We start from the raw sequence: 21,197 nt of genomic DNA, 5'->3' as shown, positions 1-21,197 counted from the left end.
ACAGCAGCAATAAGCGGCATACTTAATAACCTAAGTTTGGAAATAAATGAGGCCTCCAAAGTGTTCACAAGGTAAATATTGATGACCGATGATGCATCAGAAAAATGGCTCACAAAACCTCACCATGAGTATGTTGTGCTCAGGTAAGAGAAAAGGGGAATAATAACGCTAAATTGAAGGTCAGAGTTGTGCAGCTTGGTAAATGATCTAAAAAAAAATGACCCCGAACATGAATGCTAAGTTTCAATGGAAAACCAGTAGAAGAAACATTGATACAGAACTGTTGCAAAACAAACCGTAAACATAATATTCAGGGGTGTCAATTGTCCCAAATTTGAAATCCTGAAAAATTTATCTGGGGGCCGATGGGCCCCCGGTGGGTTCAGGGCAAAGCCCTGGCCAGAGGTCCAGGGGGCCGGATGCCCCTGGAAGCTCCTGCATTTTAGCTTATTTGAAACAAAGAAATCACTTCTCCTGAGCTTAAAGACACCTGTATTTTTAAGTGATTCAAAACAGAAAAAAAGTTAGTTTGGCTAGAAAATATCACAATCTATTTCTTTAAAATTTCATGTAGATGCATGGGTCTGAGGTGGAATGTCCCCATCAGGGCCCGCGCCCTAGCTTTATGTATTATTCCTGTGCAGTACATGTATTCTTTACAGTATTAATGAAAATCTAAATTAAACAAACACTGGGAATTTAACATTTTTAATAAGGCTGACCTTAATAAATTGTTTGTTTGGAGTTACTCGACCGACTCACTAAAATACCCGCGACTCATATTTGTTTTTTAGCCTTCCAGGAGTCTTTTTTTTTAATTCATGTAAACCGGCGTTATATCTCTAAGAGTGTTTTTATTTAAACAATCATTTATATATTCTGAACAATTTATTCACAGTAATTATGGACCGTATCTGCAAAGAGTCGCTTTCGCACATTTTAATTCTTTGTCAACACATCGCAGTCTACACAATAGGTCAGTATAGACCCGCTACTAGTAAGGGTTTTTTCACAACACCCAACACTTTATCCAGTTTCCTCCGGATTATCTGGTTCATCAGCATTCAGTACAATAACTGTTTCAATAATGACTTATGAAAACGACAGTAACGATAAAGATACAGCGTGTTTGATTTGCAATTAAGTTTGAGGAAATGACAATTCCAAATCATTCGCGAAATCATTCTGTAAAAAATTTACCACCAAACATTTAACACAAATTTAATACACGCAAGCATTCCATGCGTTTGATGTGACGTTGTACATGTAGGGAATAATTTGCGCGCGCTTTTATCGAGACGAAGGTTAAAACACAATGTACATTGGCATTTTTCTTTTAAAGAATGTAATAACGTCTAGGATGCTCATACTTCGGTACGATGCGTTTTTCCGGATTTTTTTCCCCGAAAACAAACATTCGCCTGTCATATTTCACACCTTCTTTAAGTGGCAAACGCCGTTTGTATATAAACTGTGCAAACTAATTGAACATCAATTATATAGGTGATAATTTGAAAGTGATAAACTATGAATGCCGAACTGGTCAAACCCGAGTGCTGAGAACGAGCGAAATCGATAACGAGTGAAAATTTGCGGAATGCCGTAGAGGATTCGTTCTCAAATGATCGGGCACTCGAACGAAAAAAGTCCCCCCCCCCTAAAAAAACTAATCGGATTTCCATTGATCTCAAAATCGACCCGGAAAATTGACACCCTTGAATATTACATTGACGCTGACAAATGGGTTATCAGTATAACTCAAACTTCTGATGAAAAGGCCGGGTTACAATATCCATGGAATTAAGCCCACTGAAGAATCTTCAAAATATTAAAGACTTTAAAGAGAAATGAAGAAAAATATACACAGAAAAAATTAGTATTTACAACACAATGCAAAGTTATCAAAAGTAAAAATGATAATTGCCAGCCAAAGATAAAACCATGCTATTGCTGTCAAAGAAAACTGATAGGAAAGCTCAAATACCTGCGTCTCCACAGTTAAACAATGAGTAGGCTAAATGCAGGCTACTCGATATTTCACACTTTATTTTTGAGTACGAGGGTTGGTTAAACATTCTGCATGTTGTTCTTGCATATTTTTTTTAAAGGAACCATAATAACAAGATGTTTTGAATTTTTACACCTCTTAATTAACGGTCAAATTCTTGTCTCAATACAGTCAAACCATGTTATTTCTAAGTCGCCAAAAAGAGAATGATACTTTTAAATAATGATCATTTGAAGTAAACATTTCCAGGTAATCTTAATATGAATTATAGTTTAAAGATCACAATCCCATACATAGCCATTTGTTATTGGTTTTATTACACAATGCGATTGGATGTATTATATGTCTATAAATACGTGTTTGATTTAACATTTTAATTTAATTTACAATACTCTCTTAGAATCAGTATTATTTGTCATGTTTGTGCACTTCACAGTTTTAATTTGCTCCATACCACAAATCCTCATTCCGTTTTAATATATTGACATTTGGGCTACATTTCTTAGTCAGAAGCAGTGATCACTAAGTCAATTAATTCTTCAAAATTATTTGTAACAGGCTAATTAAGAACAACTTACAAGAAAATGAAATTTTTGTTGAACACAGCTTTTGATAAACCCTCTTTAATATTGGAAAAAAACACCTACTCAGAGATTAAATCACACAAACAGACCTCAACTGCCATAAATTTCTTCATAACAACTGCAAAACACAATAATTGGTTGTTGCAAAGCAATCATTGAAATTTTGTCTCTAAAACTTCCAGGAAAATAAGAGTGGAATTTTAACAAGTAAGATGTTTAATTTTATGTTAATGTAATTTAAAAATAAATTCAATAATGAATATGACATGCCACTATACATAGATGATCAAATAAAACTTTATAACTTATGTACTTGAAATATTAAAGTCCTAGTCCACAAACAATCAAACACAACGACTGAATGTTTTTTTAAATCAATTTAGTTTGTTGAATTTTAATAAAAGGATCTAACAATTTAAAAACAGTGGTATGTGACATTGCAGTGGATGTACTTGAAATGTTTTTTCTACATTTTAAATTGAAAAAAATAAAAAAAATATATATATATAACTATAAAATATCATTTATTTCAGAGCTTGTGTTCGAGAAATCCACAAGACACATCAAAAGATGAGCAAAAAATGTCTGAATGGGGATATGCTTTGTATTCTTGCTTATTGTTCACATTATCAACATAGGGAGTGTGTGGTGGCTCTTTCGCAATGTGGAAGCAGCCAGAGAAGGTTTGGTATTTGGCCCACCAAGAGATTCTGTAAGAAAAGCTCTTCTGGCATTTTCAATTATTGGAACATTTTTTTCACTTTTGGAAATAATCTCTGATGGGGTTTCACTCTATGGTAAAAACCAATGTGCTGAACCACTTTCTGCAATGACAATGTGGTTTGCTGAAATTCCACAACTGGCAATTAACATAGTCATTGTTGCATGCAGGGAAGAGGCAATCAGCTATTTGCAGCTGGCAAAAGCCTCTGTTATGATTCTTATTGTAGTGATTCGGTTTATATGGACTGTCTGGAACAGCTGCAGACGATCAAGTGATGATGAGATGGATGATGACAATGATAGAAAAACATGTCTTGTTGTTAGAAAATGCGTTGTTGTCATAAAAATCATAGGACTAGTTGTGGTTTTAGGTTGTGCCATTGCAATTTTCATTTTCACACAAACTGAGCGAAACCCAGACGGGAGTCTTGCGCCCAAAGTTCCACACAGTATACTAGGAGGCGAATATGATGACAAGAAGTATTTCGCAGATGTCAGCATTTACTTCAGCAATAGCGTCCTTGATTATGAAACACATCCCTCTTCTGACAGTAAAAATTTGTTAAGACTGTTGACAATTCATGAAATTAAAAACACAACCACCGACAGGACTGTAAACATCAAATACGATTCAACAATGACAAAGTTTCTTGTTCAAGTGGATGGTGAACATAAAGAATGTTTCACAGTGAATAAAGTTATGAACACTGTTACTAAGGTAACAGAATGCTCCAGCCATGTTCCAAAACCAGCTGGCCAATACGCCTTCACGTTCCACTACATGCAACCATCATTTCCTACCACTCTTTTTGGCGATATCACATACAACATGAAAGCTGGCAACAGCACACATTGTGAAGCAGAAGAGATGAGCGTAGTTAGCGACTTAACTGCCCATGTTGCTCACCCAGCTTCGGTATTTCTGCGTTACTACCGAACTAAGCCGGTATTAGGAAAGAAAATCACATCCTACAAAAGTCGCCCACTTCTCATGAGTTTTATCGGCACAGTGATTTGATCAACATTGAAGAAATATGGAAACTTTACTGCGAGAGCACGGGAAGTCAGGCGCCACACAGGGATGAGAGCCTTGATGTTTGTGATACAAAATGAAATCTTTTTTAAAATTCAAATTACCTATGATGTTCCTTTTTATAATACTGAGCGACTTTCAGAACATTTTGCTTTATAGACTGTACTTGCAATTTGTGAATAATTAATTGTATATGGATTACTGCTTTCTAATCAAAACGAGATGGATATCAAATATTGGAAAAACACCAATAAATCAACTATTATGAAGCAAAGGCAAATGTGTAAACAATATGTGTCATATAAACTGTACAATAAAAATCGACCATCATCTCTAAGACCACACAAACACTTTTATAGCGTGATTGTAACGGCAAGCATGAGTCTTAATACAGGAAAATTGGCGATACATCTTCATAATTTGCGATGCTTGTGTCGAAACTTAGGCTTATTAAAAATAAAAGCTTTCCTGCGCATTATGAATTTGTCATTGAACGGCTATTTGTTTTGAACATGTCACAAACATATACTTTAATATGCATAAATTATAATTAAAATGTCAGGTTCATTTGATGTTATGCTTAACACTTAATCTCAATACTGTTATTATTTTAATTTCTCACACATTTACTAAGTAAATCAACTTTCATATGGTGTTGTTTGATATATTTTATACATAGAATCAATGATGAATGAATAGCATTTATTCACGACGCTATACTACTTCTGCATCAAGTGCAGTTGGGGTTGCATCTTGCTCGACGTGCAAATAGATACATGCGAATAGTATTTTGTTTTTCGTTCGCATATCATATTCCTCTTTGATAAATTTGATTAGAACAAAAATGTTTAGTTTATGATTTGTTAGCCCTTAACAAAAAGATGAACAACAATACAAATTCAGTCTGTCCGATCGCTAAGCATTGTATTTGAAAACATGCGGGTACCGCAAGTGCAACACTTTTATAAAACACAAGTAACATCAAAGAAAACGAACGTTTGCCTTACATCTAAACAATTCTACCTAAATATTGTTAAATAATTCTTGATAGTTTATGAAAAAATTGAACTAATAAAGACATGCCATGCAACCACGTGTAGCATGCGGGAATTTGATAATGCCAAGTAATTGTTTTATATGAATTTTGGGACTTTTTATGTTGAAAATCTAATATATATAATATATATATATATAAATCATAGTTATACATTATTATAGAGGAAAACGTTTTATTTTTTTCAAAGGTTTTCTCACTGATGAGCTCAATGTTGGTCTGTATGGCATTTTTGTGACGTAAACACATTCTTTTAAAACAGGCTTTATATTAAATGAAAAATAAACAACACTGTCGATCCTTGACTTTTGTTTCATTTAGATACCGGCTAAAGATAGCTGTAGCAAACTACAACACACATATATAATTCTATGAGTAACAAACAATTATTAATCACACCTTATCAAAATGTCCTCAAAATGTATGATTTACTTTAAAAAAAATGTCAGTCAATGTAGACTTTAAAAAATCAATATTGATTTCAGTATGATAACATTACAGTGGCCTATCAATTATAATTTCCAAAACACTTATGAAAGATACCGAAGTTCATGTATGTTGTGAATGGTTGTTTAACATATACGCACAAATTGTATTCTGTTGTAATTCTATTCACATGTACACATTTTAGTAGTGTGTACAGGTTTTCAAATAATTAAATAACTTTTGTTGGAGTATGGTTATATCGTACATTAACTGTGTGTATATATTGTTTTGCATATTCATTTTCTTACCAATAATATATAACTGCTTAAAGATACATTTATGCAAAACAATGGAATGCCGTGATTGGTCAAGTCATACAATTAATACCATTGATGTACCCCTTTAATTCTTATATGCATCTTGTTTTTAGTTGGATACTGCCTACTTTTACTGATCTCGATACATATTATTAAATATTTGGGTCTTGATTAAAATGAAATCTACTTTTGCATTGGCATACAGCCAAACAATGGTCAAGTCATGTTAAGAATTACAATTAATCCCGTTGATATGCTCCTTTAAATGTATTGCTCACATCTTGTTTTGGATGCTGTTTTAACCTACTTTTACTGAATTGGTTACATATTATTTGTGATTTATTTAAATCTTACTCTACTTTTGCTTTGGCATACATTCACTAGTTTGTGTTACAAACTTTTCCATGTATATTGTTTTGATTTGTTGTTAATTGTATTCTACTACATGCAGATAAACTTCGATTGTTAACAAACGACACTAGTGACCTATGTTTTTCTTTTTATATTTTTATAAAGTAATGAATAATGAAACATTTGGGTAAGTTTGGATAAAATCTAGGTATGGGAAAGACTTTAATAATAATAACAGTAACATGCATGGAATTGGTTTTCATATGTGAAATTCCGTTGTTGTTTTTTTTCATAAATTAATGCCCCGAAAAATGCATTTATGTTTTTTTTTATGAATTTGCAGTGGTGTTAAATCAGTATTATACAAACAGAGAAAGATATAAGTTTTTTCAACAGTTTTATCACTAATTTACGCAATTTGGGTGTGTTTGCCTTATTTTTAATTTATACTTATGCTAAAATAGGTATGTTGTTGAAGTGGGAATAAAAAAATAACAACACTGGTGACTCATGTTTTTTATATTATTTTTCTATCCACAACAGATGGTTCTAGCTAATTACCAAAATTATCAAATTCTGGGTACAAGAAAATTTGCATTGAAACTTCCGCATACGTCCTTAAACAGATATATAAGTCATGTAACTTGTACATGAAATTATTCTTGTTTTGAAAAATACGGTTTTGTGTTGGTATTGTGCATGTTATTTAAAAGAGACGTACTGTCTAACCTAATGGATGAGAATGGAATATGCACGGGTTTCTAGTTTTGTTATTTATAAGCTTGGTAAATCTATTGCTTTGCCATTGGAGGTGTGTATATGACTGTGATAAGATATGCAGATGATAGTCAAGATTAATCTTATCAAGCCTCAAGGCTATCTTTCTGTAAGATGCTCATGCATCATACCCAACAAAGACTTAAAGCAATAACACATGTGCCAGTTGGTAACCAAAAGTACAGCTTTTGATAAATATTCGGAATACAAGTATTTGATTTTTCAAAGAGACTAGACAGAATAAGGAACGTAAAATTTAATTGAATAATGTCCATAAAAAATGCAGCCTTCCCAAAAACTGTCTGTCTGACAGACAAAGCCTAGTAATTTTGAATAGGTCCAGTATTTATTAATGAAGTATTGATCCAACGATTTCGAAAGCTTTTGGAAGGCTTAATCTTATACACAAGTGAATATAACAAACTTCTATCAGAGACATTGGATACAGATTCACTATATTGTTTTATTTTATGTTTTGATGTTTTCTTCTTACAATGGGTGCTCACATCTACATAAAATCACATATTAGAAATGAATAATATATATAGATAAGCATCATAAACAAAGTATAAACCTACATTTGTTTAAATTGCAGGTTACAAGCAATGCCTGAAGAAGCCAAAAACATCCAAGACAAGAGGTCTATCAGAAAGACTAAGAGCTTTCAAAAAATGTGATCGAGATGATTTCTTGTATCTGTTATAATTTCCTGGTCCTCAATATTGCCAATCTTATCAGTGTCTGGCTACTCTACAACAGCGTGGCAAAGGCAAAAGAAGGCCTGGTATTTGGTCCTTCAGGAAATGGTGTCAAATATTCAATGCTGGTATTCTCAATATTTGGTTCCATCGCAGCATTCTATCAGGTGTTTGGCAACGAAACAGATGACAACCACAAACTATATGGGGCCAGTGTAATATGGTGTGTAGAAATTCCACAAATGGTTATAATTCTGGTCATAGTGGCATGCAGAGAAGAAGTCATCAGTTATTTCCTGCTAATGAAAGCCTCTGTGATCATGGTTATTGCCATCTTACAAATAATAGAAAGCTGGTATATGTTCTGTAGGACGGAAGGCCACCCTTTAATTCCATTGAAAAGACTTGGCTTTTATGTTCTTTTTGCTATGACATGGCTTGATTGCCACACAGACAGAGCGGAATGCAGATGGAAGTCTCAATTTCAAGGTGTCACACAGTAAGGTGGAAAGTGAATATGACAACAGAAAGTACTTTTCAAATGTCAGCATTTATTTCAGTCATAGCTTTCTAGATGATGAAACAAATCCTTCAAGAGACAGCATAAATCTAATCAGACTCCTTTCAATTCACGATTTGAAAAACTCAACGACGGATCAAACAGTTAACATCCACTATGATTTAACCCACACAAACTTCCTAGTCCAAATTGCTGTCAAGTCTGACCAATGTTTCACAAGAAACAATGTGACAGTAACCATGGAAACCAGCTGCTCCAGTGATGAAACACCTCAAGCTGGCCAATTTGCCTTCACGTTCCACTATGTTGACCCATCCTTTCCGAGCTTACTTTACGGCGACATCACTTTCAACATGCATATTGGCAACAGCACAAACTGTGAAAACCCCAACTTTCCAGCGGTAGATGACATGGCAACACACATTGGAGACCTGGGCTCAGTCTTCCTGCACTACTATAGAACAAAGCCTGACATTACCGGAGAAAGCAGCCTCAAGCGTCTGTCAAACTCTTCCTACGAGAATTATCAACAGAGCGATTTGATAAACATTGAAGACATATGGAAGCTCAAATGCAAGATCACGGGTAGTCGTGCCCCACACAGGGATGAAAGTCTGGAAGTCCAGTGCTTGTGATACTGGAGACATATTCTGTTAAAATTTCTGTTATATTATGTTAGTTATTTTGGTAATAAAATGACAATGGTTTTGATTCTTGAGTGTTAAATTATTCTGCTTTGATTTATGTTGCTGTATGAAGAAATGTTGTAATATGTATGAATGTTGTAATATGTATGAATGCAGTAATATTTATGAATGTAGTCATATGTATAAATGAAGTAATATGTATACGAATGTATTAATAGGTATGAATGTAGATATCTGCATGAATGTAGTAATATGTATGCATGCAGTTATATGAATGCATGTTGTTATATTAGTGAATGTAGTCATATGTATAAATGTACATGACATTGTAGTAATATGAATAAATGTAGTAATATGTATGAATGTAGATATATGTATGAATGTATGTAAATGTATGAATGTAGCAATATTTATGACTTGTGTGAATAAATGTCGTTATATGTATGAATGCGGTATTAATAAATGTAGTAATATCAGGGTTTTCTTTCCACTTTTTGGGAAGATAGCCCATGGCTTAAGAATTGGGAATTTCATCGGCATTTTCAAGAAATTGGGAAAATAAATTCACAATTGAATTTTTTTTCGCGCAAAAAGTCTACTGAATTGGGGAAAACTAATTTGATATAAGTCTTTATAATAATTCAAATTAACAGAATAAAATCATATAAATCCTTATTATATACTTTGTTAGTTGTAAGTGAAACTAAATTGAAATAAAATAATCATAAGACACTTCTTTAAAAAAAAAAAAAATGTTCAACTATAAAATCGGGCTAAAAAACCACCTAAATATGTATAAATGTTCCCATTCCTTTACTTCCAAATTGACAAAGCGTCTTAAAGGAACCTGTTCCAAACATTTATGAAATATTACCAGTTGCAAATAGGGATATGAGAACGGAAGAAATATTTGAAAACGTTTTAGAACATTTGCAAATTTCTATAACTTAAAAAAAAGTTTATTTCATTAAAAACAGTGTTACAAAATTCACTTCTATATTTGTAAACTCATTTGTCTGTAAATCTAGATGGCCAATCTTTTGGTCATAGGAACCGCATGTGTTTTAGTTTGTTTGTTTTTGGAATACAATTTTTGTTTATTTAGTTTTATTTTTTTTAATTTTTTTCCCATAAAATTTTTGATGACTTCAGTCCAAATCCTTAACTTGCGGTCTAACAGCATTTTTTTCTTTATAAAAATATGTTAACAGTTTTTGTTAACTGTCAAACTAATAAAATTATCATTAGCATTATAGGAAAAGAAATATGGCCTTCATCATTCTTAGATAACGTGTCATTATAGCTAGTCAACTTTAACCCGATACTTATAAACTTACAAGTAGAAGTCATACATGCAATAATTTTTGCAGGTAAAACAAGGCATTTTGCAGCAGGACATTTGACATTTGATGGAGATACATTATCATTTCAATCAACCAGTTATTCTAAGTTATATGGATAGCAAACGTTCAGTAAGTAGAATTTAAAAAGAACCTTTAAATACATGTTCAAATCAAACACAACAGAAATTTTTCCCCTTGCATGCTTTTGAGTCTAATTTATCATTATTATTATCATTAAGAGTTTAAAAAAAAAAAAATTTAAGGTTAAAAAACATCTAATTTGTATTAAATCAGTGAAGTTACCAGCAAAACACATATCTTCACATTTCAATTACAGTAATATTGTGTTAAGTATTCGCATTTATTACTTGTACATCAACAATTAAATACACTGCAACGCCGATATATCGCGGTTGGTGGGATCCAAAGATCGCGAGCGCGATATATCCGGCGCGCGATATAACTCGAGAAATGTCTAACTTAATTATATTGCGGTTTACTTGTCAAATTTCACCAATGTTTTCATTTTATATACAGCGCTGCTACATATTTGTATTGTAATAATTGCAAACCAATTCTACAATAAACGTTTTCATTACTACATAAGTGTCTGTGTATTTATCATAAAACCAAAATGTAAATTATCTTTTTTATTTTCATGTACGATCCCTAGCGAATCAGCTAAAATGAAAAATTCTTGCTGTAAAAAACGTATAAAATACATTGTGCATAGATTCGAATTTACCCTTAGCGTAACGGTAACGATACCGCGTGTTGGAATTATATTTTATTTAGAGGAAATGTCAATGCCACATAATTCGCGAGATACCGCGGTACTTTTGTTGAAATTTACAACGAAACTTTTAAGGGAAATTAAATTATCGCAATGTTGTACCGGCTACGAAATTTTTATTTACAAGTAAATACACCCACGCCAATTTTCGCGCGCTTTTTATCAGGACAAAGGAATCAATGACCAGTACCGAAATTTAACGATTTTGTATACCAGTAAACTGCCATTATTACCTTTGCAATTACACTAATTGGATATTTCCTAAGTGTTAAAAACAACCCCAGCCTTGTGTAAACAACATTGTCACTAATCGACTGTTTTTCAAGCTTCACTGCGTGCCATAGTAAGCCACGAAATATGGGGTGTTAATACTAGCTAGAACCGGTTTTTTTGCTTAAGTTAGTGAATTCTCAGATTAAAACATGTCATTTAGTGATCAGGCTCGTCAGATTTTTGGGAGCCATAGCCAAAGCGCGATATATTGGACAGCGCGATATAACGGTCCGCGATATATCGGCGTTGCAGTGTATGCAGAAAAAACACAAATTATATTACAGTCAAAACTGACCTAACGGTCACTTGAGAATAACAATCAATTGTCCATTACGGCTAACGGCCAGTATATTTCACTCGGATAGTCAAGTTTGAACTGAAAACAACGGTCACTCGTCAGTCGTTTCGAGTCATGAAAAGTAAGAACACAAACGAAACAGGTGCACATAATAATAAGAATGTGTATACGTAAAAACAACACTAAGCTAGCCAGTGTTTTTATATGAAGGCAATGACAGGATAAGTGATTGTCTATTAAGGAAAACAGACATTGAATTGCAACTTTTATAACAAACTAAATATTTTTTAACAAGATTTTGGCGTCTTTTTCCTTGATTTAGAATAATACCGTAATACCGTACTTTTGATTTTTGACAGCTAATCCGACGTCAATAACACGTCGTCGTGACAATCTTTATTTAAAAATACATTCCAATGAACGAAATACAAACTGTCGGATTTACGAGATGCATGAGTAAACAACAATTCTTTTGTTGATAAAATCATAGATTTAGCTTTTTGTTAAAAAATAGTAATGAAATTAAATCAATTTAAAAGACATTATTCTGTATTATTCATTAGAAATTATTTATATTATTATGCTTTGTTGTCGGCAATAAGCCTTTGTTTTACACTGTGTGTGAAAGACTGGGTGGGATACGACCTAGCAATACTACCAACAGACCATCAATCTTATAAAATGGTGATCCGAGAATAGCCGTCACTTGTCGACAACGGTCACTTTGGCCATTTCCCTTGACTGACCACTGTTCTCAACTTTGACTGTACATCAATTGTATGTTTTAAGCAAAAAATTCAAATTATTAAACAAGAGCACCGCATAGCGGATGCCAACGCTTGGCTGTTGGTGCTTGGATTTTGTTCTTTTACCTTTGACCTTGAAGGTCAATGATGACCTTTTCACAACCCAAAATGTGCAGGTTGATGAGATACACATGAAAAAAAAAAAAGACCTTTGACCTTGAAGGGTGACCTTGACCTTTGACCATTTAAAATGTGCAGCTCCATGAGATACACATGCATGCCAAATTCAAGTTGCTATCTTCAATATTGCAAAAGTTATAGCCAATGTTAAAGTTTTTGGACGACCACGAACTCGAGGACGAGAGGGCTATGATAATAGCTTGGGTTTTCTTCGAAAACAGCCAAGCTAAAAAATCACATCTTATGTAAACAGTTAACTGCATTTCACACAAGAAATTGAAAAGTTACAGCAAAATAGAACAAACATACACAAACCCTATATCATATTGATGGTTGTATTAAATTTTAATTGTTGTTAAAAAGTGGATACATTTGAACTTTTGACCTTTACTGTGGCAATTAACATGTGAATTTTGCTGGAATGAGTTGAAGACTGCTTTAACAGTGTCAATTTAAACATAATACACAAGTTAACTAGTACTAAGATATAAAATAGTAAAACTTAATGTACTACATTTTACATGTTATCATTACTGCAGGTCCACATTTACATCACTTAAACACTGGACTTCAAATCTAATAACTTCAAATTGCACCGGGTTATGATTACCTGAAATGCAAATTCAGTAGAAATAATAGTCCAGATAAACAAATGCTCACATTTGTATCAAGCCTCTTTAATATGTAATTACTATCACTAATAAACCCATAACAACTTGCAGCTGTAACACATTCGAAAATTGACTATAACAATTATAGTAAAAAAAAAAAAAAGGAAAATAAATAGAAACTTCAGGTAGAATGTAAGTATAATTTTAAAAGAACATTCAAAAACATTTTAAAATCAAACTCAACATAAGATTTTTTTATTCAGTTTAAGTTTTTGAATTTTAGTCAAGGATCTTACAATTTAAAAGCTATATAAAATCAAATCAGGCAGCGAAAAATCCACTCATGTGGTTGAATTTGCTAGTGAAGTTGAAGGTCGGGTGAGATAAGTTTTTTTAAATACAATTTGCCAGATAAGCGTTACTCTCGATTTGGAAATATAAATTCAATGCCAAAAATCCTGCTGCACACATTGAAAGCTTTAACAAATTGCCCAATGAGGACAATCCCATACATAAAGCAAACTTTCATTTCGACAATTCAATTACATCCTGGGCACAGAAAATATAAATCAACTTCAGCTGGGTGGAATGTGCTTTATTTGTGAAAAACGCTGCCTTTAATCTAATGCCATCATTAAAGTATACAATTTACAGAGTGAAAAACGTGGTAAGATACCATAGTCTGCAAAGTATTTTTTTTTAAGTTGGTTTAAAGGCGTAATTCATGATCAACAGAGAAGCCAAGATTTGTCAACATCATATGTGAATCAAGCCCCAAATCTTACAGTAAAAAGATCCTGCTTTATTATTATCAAACAAATGTTTTTATATACAAAAAAAGCAGGGCAAGCAGTATTAACTCAAGCGGTAGTGGATTGCCCTGCAGGGCGAGTGTATCTTGAAAATTCTTCAATGTTTGAACCAAATGTCAGATGAAGTACAAGGGCAATATCATCAACTTTGTTGTTTTAAATTTCAGATTAAGTTAAAATCATCAGAAAACATCAGAAAAGTGACCTTCTTGTGAGAAATTGAAAGAGTTCTACTACAGTAATAAGAAGAGAATAAGATTCGGAACCTTCTTGGTTCTCAATATTGGCAATCTTGTGAGTGACTGGCTTCTATTTGGCAGCGTGGCAGGGGTTAAGGAAGGCCTGGTGTTTGGTCCTCCAGGAAATGGAGTCAAATATGCACTGCTGGTATTTTCCATACTTGGTACTTTGGCATTTGTTCCTGAGGTTTATATGGACTGGGAAGAGATCATTGACAGAGACGAAGATGACGAAGAGAAAGATGAAAACGACGGATAAAGAGGGTTTATAATATTTTTTACAGACATTCCATTTATGTCAATAAACCTGCTTATTGTCACATGTAGCGAAAGTACCACCATTTATCTCCAGTTGGGGAAAGCCCTTGTGATCGTTATAATTGTAAACTTGATACGTTTTTTGCATCTTGGCAAAAACGCACGAAAAAAAACAGGGAAAGAACTAAAGGATCTTGCATTTCAGAAAAAATGTATCCTCACTCAATTTATTTTGGCCTGTTGCCTCTTGATTGCCTCACAGACAGTGTCAAATGGCTACAGAGTTCACGAATTAAAGCTGCCCCACACTATTTTGAAAGGTGCATATGATGACAGAAAGTACTTGACAAATGTCAGCATTTACTTCAGCCATCCATATCTGGATTATGAAACGAATCCTTCAAGAGACAACAGAAATTTGATCAGACTTCTATCAATTTATGATGTGAAAAATTCAAAGATAGATAGAACTGTTAACATAAAATATGATATAACGCATGAAAACTGGCTCATTCAAACTGATGGCAAGTTTGAACAATGCTTTACTAAGAAGTATGGTAAAGTAACCAAGCAAGTCTGTTCTGACCAATTCCGTTCACCAGCTGGCCAATTTGTCTTTACGTTTCACTTTGTTGGACAATCATGGCCCGAGTTCAAGTTTGGAGACATCACATATAACATTAGAGTTGGCAACAACATTAGTTGTGAAACACCAGATTTCCAAGTAGAAAACGATAAGTATAGTAAGGCTCCAAGCTCTGCCATGATGCGTTACTATCTCACCGGTCTCAATATTACAGAAGAGTATCACATAATACAGAAGTCAAATGATACTTACAAGTTTTATCAACAGAAAGATTTATGGGACATTGAAGGCTTTTGGGTTGGAAGTTCTTGGGCATACGATATTGGCATATGCAAGAGCACTGGGAGTCGCTCACCCCACAAGGATGAAAGACTGGGAGTCAAGTGTCTGTAATGCCAGTTACTGCATGCATGTATTGTTTCATACTGTTTCTTTTTTTGTAATAATGTGACAATTGATTTGCTATTACAATATTTTTACATCATTATGATTCAAATTTGTTTTGTTAAAATATTATGTGTAGTATGAATGAATTATTTTATTCCATAACTGCAATTTTTTTCCATAAGCACAACAGAAATGAGAGGGATATTAGTTGTTTCTATTGTAATCAATTCCAGTATGGAAACTTATAAGTTCATCCTAAATGTTTATTGAAACATTCCAGAAAACAGGTCAGTGTCAGGATAATATTGGTGCACTGTATGACGCTTATGAGAATGAATGTATAATGATGAAAAGACTGTTTTTATTAAAAGGAAATAATTACTTAATAACGGATCATCTCTCAATCAGAATGTATGCATTCAAGGATTTGTGTTTTTTTTTAAATTTTATTTCTCTCTTACATTTCGTTAATACTTGATTTTATTGTGAGCTTGATTAACTGTATTATGTTTCCCCAATATTTAATTAACAAGCAAATTCGTAGAATTGATATCCCCCGCAACGTATCTTTTGTTTAAGGATGGGTGCAATTCGGACGGATGAACATACTACAAAACAAAGGGCCATTACTCTGTTATTAACAGATGGTGTACAATGCCATTTGGCGTGCATCATTGTCTTATCCATTATATACTCATACCAAGTTTCAATGAAATCCGCCAAAGCACTTCCAAGATATGGCTCCGGACACAAAAGTGCCTATAGTAAAAAGCATTTATTCAAGATACAAAGGGTCATAACTCCGTTATTAACAGATGGTGTACAATGCCATTTGGCGTGCATCATCGTCTTATCCATTATATACTCATACCAAGTTTCAATGAAATCCGCCAAAGCACTTCCAGGATATTGCTCCGGACACAAAAGTGCCTATAGTAAAAAGCATTTATTCAAGATACAAAGGGCCATAACTCCGTTATTAACAGATGGTGTACAAGCCATTTGGCGTGCATCATCGTCTTATCCATATATATATATAGTCATACCAAGTTTCAATGAAATCCGCCAAAGCACTTCCAAGATATGGCTCTGGACACCAAAGTGCCTATAGTAAAAAGCATTTTTTCAAGATACAAAGGGCCATAACTCTGTTATTAACCGATGGTGTACAATACCATTTGGCCTGCATCATCGTCTTATCCATATATATATAGTCATATCAAGTTTCAATGAAATCCGCCAAAGCACTTCCAAGATATGGCTCCGGACACCAAAGTACCTATAGTAAAAAGCATTTTTTCAAGATACAAAGTCCATAATCCCGTTATTAACAGATGGTGTACAATGCCATTTGGCTTGCATCATTGTCTTATCCATATATATACTCATACAAGGTTTCAATGAAATCCGCCAAAGCACTTCCAAGATATGGCTCCGGACACGAAAGTACCTATAGTAAAGAGCATTTTTTCAAGATACAAAGGGCCATAATTCCGTTATTAACAGATGGTGTACAATTCCATTTGGCAGGCATCATCGTCTTATCCATATATACACTTATACCAAGTTTCAATGAAATCCGCCAAAGCACTTCCAAGATATGGCTCCGGACACAAAAGTGCCTGTAGTAAAAAGCATTTATTCAAGATACAAAGGGCCATAACTCCGTTATTAACAGATGGTGTACAATGCCATTTGGCGTGCATCATCGTCTTATTCATATATATATAGTCATACCAAGTTTCAATGAAATCCGCCAAAGAACTTCCAAGATATGGCTCCGGACACCAAAGTGCCTATAGTAAAAAGCATTTTTTCAAGATACAAAGGGCCATAACTCCGTTATTAACCGATGGTGTACAATACAATTTGGCGTGCATCATCGTCTTATCCATATATATATAGTCATACCAAGTTTCAATGAAATCCGCCAAAGCACTTCCAAGATAAGGCTCCGGACACAAAAGTGCCTATAGTAAAAAGCATTTTTTCAAGATACAAAGTCCATAACCCCGTTATTAACAGATGGTGTACAATGCCATTATGCGTGCATCATTGTCTTATCCATATATATACTCATACAAGGTTTCAATGAAATCCGCCAAAGCACTTCCAAGATATGGCTCCGGACACGAAAGTACCTATAGTAAAAAGCATTTTTTCAAGATACAAAGGGCCATAATTTCGTTATTAACAGATGGTGTACAATGCCATTTGGCGTGCATCATCGTATTATCCATATGTACACTTATACCACGTTTCAATGAAATCCGCCAAAGCACTTCCAAGATATGGCTCCAGACACAAAAGTGACTATAGTAAAAAGCATTTTTTTCAAGATACAAAGGGCCATAACTCCATTATTAACAGATGGTGTTCAATGCCATTTGGCGTGCATCATCTTCTTATCCATATATATACTCATACCAAGTTTCAATGAAATCCGCCAAAGCACTTCCAAGATATTGCTCCGGACACAAAAGTGCCGGATGGACAGACATATGACGGACAAAGACCGGTCACAAAAGCTCACCTGAGCAATCAGGTGAGCTAAAAACGCACTAAAAGACCCCGTTACCTAATTTTTGAGCCGGCAAGGCCCATGTTCGAACTTGGCCTTAAGATCATCTAGATACAACTTCTGACCAAGTTTGGTGAAGATCGGATGAAAACTACTTGAATTAAGGAGCAAACAACATGCTGAATGTTTTAAACGCACTAAGAGACCCCGTGACCTAGTTTTTGACCCGGCAAGGCCCATGTTCGAACTTGGCCTAGACATCATGTAGATACAACTTCTGACCAAGTTTGGTGAAGATCGGATGAAAACTACTTGAATTAGAGAGCAGACACTTAATACGGACCGACAGACAGACGGACAGACTGACCGACCGACAGACAAGTTCACTCCTATATACCCCCCTAAACTTCGTTTGTGGGGGTATAATAAAGCGCTCCTTATCGATTAACAGTTTATGCAACCCGAAGCCAGTTCGAGCCAAACTAATAAAAGACATGTGAAAATTGTGACCAGGACTGTGAAAATTTATATGAATATATAGCAATAAAAAATCTGTGCTTCGAGGAGAGTTCGAGCAAACCGGTAATTCGAGCCAAGAGAGTTCAAGCCATTGGGTTTCAACTGTATTAATAATAAAGACAGTATTAATATCAAGAGAGCAAATTGTCGCAATATATGCCCATTTAACAAGGACTACATTGATTGTAGAGGATGAATTAATCTGTGGTATAATTGTCGCATAAAAAATAAGTTTAGTGATGATAAAATTGAGAATCTAGCTTATCTAAAATCTGCTTTTTTTTGCCCATATGCAGATATGTAAGAATTAAAAGGCAATTATTTAAAAATAAAATAAAAATAAACTTAACAACCTTGAGCTTTGTGGTCATATTAATAAGGGGAATATGTTTTTAAATAATTTTGAAAAACTGCCCCTTGTCATTTTTGGCTCCACTTTTTGACTTCAAAAGCAATTAATTGGGGAATAATACACTAAGAGGAATTTCTCAAGATTAAAAACCACTGCTCCCACCTGAGAACTCGTCCTCCAGGCCATGAACGAAGGCCCCACACGCCCCTATACTCATCACATTGATGCTGTCAGGGTCGAGTTCCTCCTTGGGGGCGTCATCTGCCCACTTCTTCCCGGATGACCACACCCCAGATGTGTAGTGGTCCCGTGCACGTTCGGCAGCAGTACGCTTCCTCTGCAGAGAGAAAAATGTGAGCCTCGTTCTGCGAAAACTTGGCTTAATGCAACTTCACAAGCTAACCAGGGACAACAGTTTCCGCTTTAATGGAATTTTTTGTTCAAAGGAAGTAACTTTTAAATAAACAATTCAGTCTAGGAAGAATGTTTTGTACCTGATTAGCCTGTACAGGCCAGAAAATAGCTCACAATTGTATAATTTGTTAACTTCAAAATACGAGTGCACACATTTTCTGTGCATCATTTTAGAAGAGAAAGTAAAGCAGTTTTAATGTAAAATCAAAATGCAGTTACACTCACCCTCATGTTTGACATGAGTTTCTTGTCCAAAGTTTGCTCCAAGAATTTCGGGCTCACCAAGTGAAGTGAACCCTGTAATAGATTAATTTAGCAACTGAGCACTACCACCCACATCATGCAAAAATGGATCTTATGCCACATGCTGTCAGTTAGCGTAACTGAAGACCAACCTGCGCATCTACGCAGTATTGTAAGGATCTACTGTGCCCTTTAATAAAACCACTAAACCTTGTGTGACTTTATAGTGGACAGCATAGCTACTGACCAGACTGCACTATTGCGTAGGCCCCATTTTGTTAAGACCCATATATGCATGAAGGGGCTCATTTATTTTTAATTAATAAACAAATATACACAAACCCTATCCTATAATACTGAAACACAGATAAAATGGTTTTGTTCACAGAAACATTTGACAAACATACTTTTATAATTGAATCATTTAAATATTAGTCATAGAATTCACATTTAAATACCAAAAAAAGGCAAATTACAGTAAAATTTATTACAATTATTTCAACCATGCATGATTTAGTGCATGACATATAATTGTAAAGCAACATCAAGTTTAAGTAGTTATCATTTATGGTCTCATAGGTTGTACATGTTTTGCACTTAAGTTTGAAGCATACAGGACAGCGATTTTTTTCCTTATTCATAAAGTACCAGAAAACGGCACTTTGCCAAATGGGAAAAAAACTATAAATTCCCCAATTGCTGTCCAAAAAATTCCCAATTGAAGGTTTCAATTTTGTTTAAAAAAAATTTTAATCAATAAAACATTTAGTTACTTTGCCTATGCATCTCTATGGCTTGAACCTTAGTAAATATAATATTGACAACTTGACAACACTAAGTATTCAGTTTTTAAGTTTTTGGGAGCAAAAAATAAAATACACCAATTTCCCAATGTGAGGACTTCACCACAAAATTTTCCCCAATGTCAGGGGTTTTGCACGTATTTTTTCCCAATAGTGCTGGTACTGGTACTTTTCCCAATTGGGCCAAACAAAACACTGCAGGATCATTAACAACACCACATACCAGCGAGCTTGCTGCCTTGGTTCTCACGTTTACAGAGATGTCGTTGATCATGTTACAGATCTTCACAAAGCCGTCGTCCACCAACCTTAACTGCTCATCTGACCCAGGCACTGGCACACAGCTGAGGTGAAAAACAACAAGATCTAGACTGAGTATCTCTATTACTGAACCTGACACTGGCACACAGCTGAGGGGCAAAACAACAAGGTCTAGACTGAGTATCTTTACTAATGAGCCTGGCACCGGCACACAGCTGAAGGGAAAAACAACAAGGTCAAGACTGAGTATCTCTTCTACTGAGCCTGGTACCGGCAAACAGCTGGGGGGAAAAACAACAAGGTCAAGATTGAGTATCTCTACTACTGAGCCTGGCACGGGCACACAGCTGGGGGAAACAACAAGGTCTAGACTGAGTTTCTCTACTTCTGAGCTTGGCACCGGCACACAGCTAGGGGGAA

The 21,197-nt window shown here is 34.6% G+C and overlaps 2 protein-coding genes across 3 annotated transcripts in view; one reads left to right on the top strand and one right to left on the bottom strand.

Annotated features, from left to right (window-relative positions):
* Positions 1–21,197, bottom strand: part of LOC127835269 (integrator complex subunit 4-like) — a 49,233-nt gene that overhangs the window by 21,501 nt on the left and 6,535 nt on the right. For both annotated transcript variants that reach the window (XM_052361613.1, XM_052361615.1), the window contains 3 exons: positions 20,740–20,860; positions 19,696–19,767; positions 19,219–19,393 (listed from right to left, as the gene is read on the bottom strand). In XM_052361613.1, coding sequence (XP_052217573.1) covers positions 19,219–19,393; positions 19,696–19,767; positions 20,740–20,860 — 368 coding nt within the window. The remainder of the gene's footprint in view (positions 1–19,218; positions 19,394–19,695; positions 19,768–20,739; positions 20,861–21,197) is intronic.
* LOC127835271 (uncharacterized) lies at positions 1,404–6,996 on the top strand. Its single transcript, XM_052361619.1, has 2 exons — positions 1,404–2,799; positions 3,126–6,996. Exon 2 carries the CDS (start codon positions 3,182–3,184, stop codon positions 4,331–4,333), a length of 1,152 nt encoding a protein of 383 aa, XP_052217579.1. The 5' UTR covers positions 1,404–2,799; positions 3,126–3,181; the 3' UTR covers positions 4,334–6,996.

This window comes from Dreissena polymorpha, chromosome 6 (assembly GCF_020536995.1).
Source record: "Dreissena polymorpha isolate Duluth1 chromosome 6, UMN_Dpol_1.0, whole genome shotgun sequence".
Taxonomy (NCBI): Eukaryota; Metazoa; Mollusca; class Bivalvia; order Myida; family Dreissenidae; genus Dreissena; species Dreissena polymorpha.
This window is presented reverse-complemented; position numbering and strand designations above follow the sequence as displayed.

Excerpts from the sequence above, each read along its gene's own strand:
- LOC127835271 (XM_052361619.1), top strand. The coding sequence starts at position 3,182 with ATGGGGATATGCTTTGTATTCTTGCTTATTGTTCACATTATCAACATA.